This window comes from Grampus griseus, assembly GCF_964374135.1.
Source record: "Grampus griseus genome assembly, chromosome: 10".
NCBI lineage: Eukaryota > Metazoa > Chordata > Mammalia > Artiodactyla > Delphinidae > Grampus > Grampus griseus.
This window is the reverse complement of record NC_139004.1, coordinates 20,776,632-20,780,134: the sequence shown is the minus strand read 5'-3', so window position 1 is coordinate 20,780,134 and position 3,503 is coordinate 20,776,632. Positions and strand designations below refer to the sequence as shown.

Genomic DNA, 3,503 nt, shown 5'->3' with positions numbered 1-3,503 from the left:
AGTTTAACACCTTAGTGAAGCGCAAGGCCCTAAGTATTTAGTTACATAACTGCCGTGTTAATGTAGCTTCCGACCATACTTCGCATGTTAAATTAGCTCTGACATTTGGCTTTCACACACCTCCGCAACGTTCAACAGCCCTTCAGCGAGTTTGTGGGCGGCCCTGAAAAGGGCCTTTTTGGTTTTTTTAGAAGATGTCGAAGTCTGTCTCGGCCGATACCGTGATCAACCACCGAAGCCGTAAAGGGTGCGGCCCTGGCGTTTGAGTGCGTAAACCACGTCCATGGCGGTGACAGTCTTCCGCTTGGCGTGCTCGGTGTAGGTAACAGCGTCCCGAATCACGTTCTCCAAAAACACTTTCAACACCCCGCGAGTCTCCTCGTAAATTAGCCCAGAAATGCGCTTGACACCACCACGGCGGGCCAGGCGACGAATAGCTGGCTTGGTGATGCCCTGGATGTTGTCCCGTAAGACCTTGCGGTGACGCTTAGCGCCGCCTTTGCCGAGGCCCTTACCACCCTTTCCGCGACCAGACATGGCTGCTGTCACAGTAACTTTTTGAACTTAGCACTGCTCTTTAAATAGCATTCTTGCGGACCTGATTGAAAACGAGAGCCCTGGTGGCTTTTCCACATTAGGTCATCAAGGGGTGGGGCAAGGAGGGGCTTAGTAACATTTCAATGTTTTGATTGGTCGGAATACCTAGCTCTTCGTCTGGCGGGCCGTAATGTGAGGTGGCCTTCAATCAGCTGAAGAGCTTTAGTTTCTTTTGCCCTGCACTATTTTTCTTCCGTGCGCGTTTGCAAGTTGAGTATATTCAGCTCAAGGACACGGAGCAAAGAGCTTCACTCCACATTTCCTTTTGGTAACTTGGTAACTAATGTTAGATCATGGTTCCTTGGGGAAGGTAAAAATAATGTGTAAAGGAAGATAGAGTTATAGGTCAAGGGACTTTCCCTTTCAGTCCTTTTAATGTTTCAGTTTTAAAGGACGCATTTTGATGGGGCGAAATATAAGCCTGGCCATGAAGAGGCTCTCGTCCTAAAAGACCTGTGTTTGGAAAGACAAAAAGGTAGACAAACGACTGCAAATTAAAACTTCTTCCTTTTCTTCTCTTCCTCAATTCAAACATGTACTGGGTGACTCCTTTTTCTGCAAATGCACGTGAGAGAAGGAATTTAAAACTAGGCTTGGGTAATCAGTTACCTCTGGACCCTCTTCCTGGCCTGCGCCTGATTGGCCTGCATTTCCTAAAAGCTCCTTTCCTTCTTTCATTAATCCTTTCTCAACCTTCTCTAGTTTTAGAGACAAGAACATACGTTTGTTTTGTAGAGTCCAGGATTAATAGTAAGATAGGGCTAATACTTGATTAAGGTCATTACAAAGCCTACAGGGCCCTCCCCTGGGAGGCCTATGATGAGATTATGGGTGTTTTGAACAGGTTAATCCCATTTTTGTTTTCATTCTTTTTTTAAAAAAAAGCCGAATAGAACAGAACTGGATCTGAATATGGTTTGAAGAGAAGGATTTCTCAAATCAAAAAGTTTCTCTGGCTTCCTGACAACTTTAAAAAATTTCCACAGTAAGAGTCACTCTAGTTAAATTGAAAAAAAAAAAAAAAAGACACCCCTCCCCCCCATCCTGGTTAATAAATAAATGTCTGTTGGAGAGATTTAGGATGAGATTATGGTCTGAGAGAGACCTCATATAATAACCTCAGACTTAGGTAAAAAGGGAGAAGAGACCCAAAGATGGAGACAAAAGACCCAGGAGAGGGCAGGAAAGCTCTGGATGACATATGGTTTGTATCACTTCTGAAATAATTAGATGGTTATATTCTTCTGCCCCAAAGTGAGTGTTTTTAGGCTCCTGACTTTCACTACCCTTTCCCACCACAAACATGCACCTTATAAGCAGAGACTTAGCTAGGAAGAAATGCCATTCATTACAGAGGAAAAGTGCAAGGTCAGCGTTCACAGGTAAACATGAAATCTCAACATGCTTTTTAATTCATGAAAATAAATTTAAAATAATGTGTATGACATGGTTCTTTCTTTCTTATTCCCTTCTCCTAATTTCTTCTTTTCTAATTTTTTCTCAATGACATTGACTCAAAAATCATGAATGTCAAAACAGGAATATTTAAGAGGTATACAATTATAGATTTATATTAAAAATGGATTCTTCCACTCTAGGAAGAGTTCAGGTATTCCTTGGTCCTGTAGCTTGGGAAAGGGTGGGTCACCCTAGAACTCTCATTCTCAGAGTGAACCTGGCTTCACAGAGCCCCATTCATGTGAGTGAGGCTCTTCAAATAAAAACCCTGCAAACAAGTTGTGGCTAAATGGACACATGAAATATTCACACAAATAAAACTGTGATGTTAAACAAAAGTCTTCTAAAAATATAAAATGCCCAGAACCACTCTCCACAAACTAACTCAATCAGAATATCACCGTTGAGGAATATATATATATATATATATATATAGAATATATGTACACATATCATCCCATGGAATATATATGTATTCAAAAGACAATTCCGATACTTAGCCAGGGTTGAAAACTACCAGAATATACCAACACTTTTCAGGGTACAGTTGTACTTTAGGAAAAAGAAATCCCAGGGTAGAAATACTTTTGAGCAATATTATAGTTGCAGAAATACATAAGTACAATCTCGCCCCACTTAGCCTGACAGGGATTTATAACATGACAGTAGTTACTCTGGGCATTTGGGGACACCAATCCTGGTCTGGGGCAGACAGCTCTTCTGACCCCTGGCTGATTTATCTCCTTCCCATCTAAGTCTTAAATGCATTTCTCTTTTTCAGCCACCTAATCTTTACTTTGGTATGATCTATTTTCTTATTCATTTTTCCTGAATTAAACTGTCATTCCCACTGGCATGTTTTTGCTTCCATAACATACATATACTGTGTCTCTCCATATTTTTCTCATTTCCTCTCCTTATCCTTCTAGGAAAACGTTCCTGCTTTTTCTCCTTATTTTATTTTATTTTTTAATTTTGGCTGTGCCATGCAGCTTGCGCGATCTCAGTTCCCCATCCAGGGATTGAACCCGGGCCACAGCAGTGAAAGTGCTGAATCCTGACCACTAGGCCACCAGGGAACTCCCTGCTTTTTCTCTTTAGTTCAAACTCTTTTACTAAAAGTTTTTGGCACTTGCACTTTCTAGGCCTGCTGTCCTTGTGTGGGTTTTCTCCCTTAAATATTCGTAATATATTTTGACCTACTAAAGAAAATGTTATTTGGAAAGAGAATTTCTAACAGTATCCTTTCTTAAACATTTGCTTCAAAATTTTTATAAACACGTTTGTAGTTAAATTTGATTCTCAAAGTTCCATTGAATACTTCCTTAATCACACACACAAAGCCCAAAGAAAGGATTTTGCATTTGTTTTAATGGTGAAAACTGAACACAAAAGTACGCAAAGCAAAGATCATTAACTGTTACATCCATGTTTAAAACAGGTGCTTT

The 3,503-nt window shown here is 40.5% G+C and overlaps 1 protein-coding gene across 1 annotated transcript; it reads right to left on the bottom strand.

Moving 5' to 3' along the window:
- Positions 1–225: 225 nt before the first annotated feature.
- LOC309828616 (histone H4) lies at positions 226–537 on the bottom strand (the record flags this gene model as incomplete). Its single annotated transcript, XM_082664064.1, has 1 exon — positions 226–537. One exon carries the CDS (start codon positions 535–537, stop codon positions 226–228), a length of 312 nt encoding a protein of 103 aa, XP_082520190.1.
- Between the last annotated feature and the right edge of the window lie 2,966 nt (positions 538–3,503).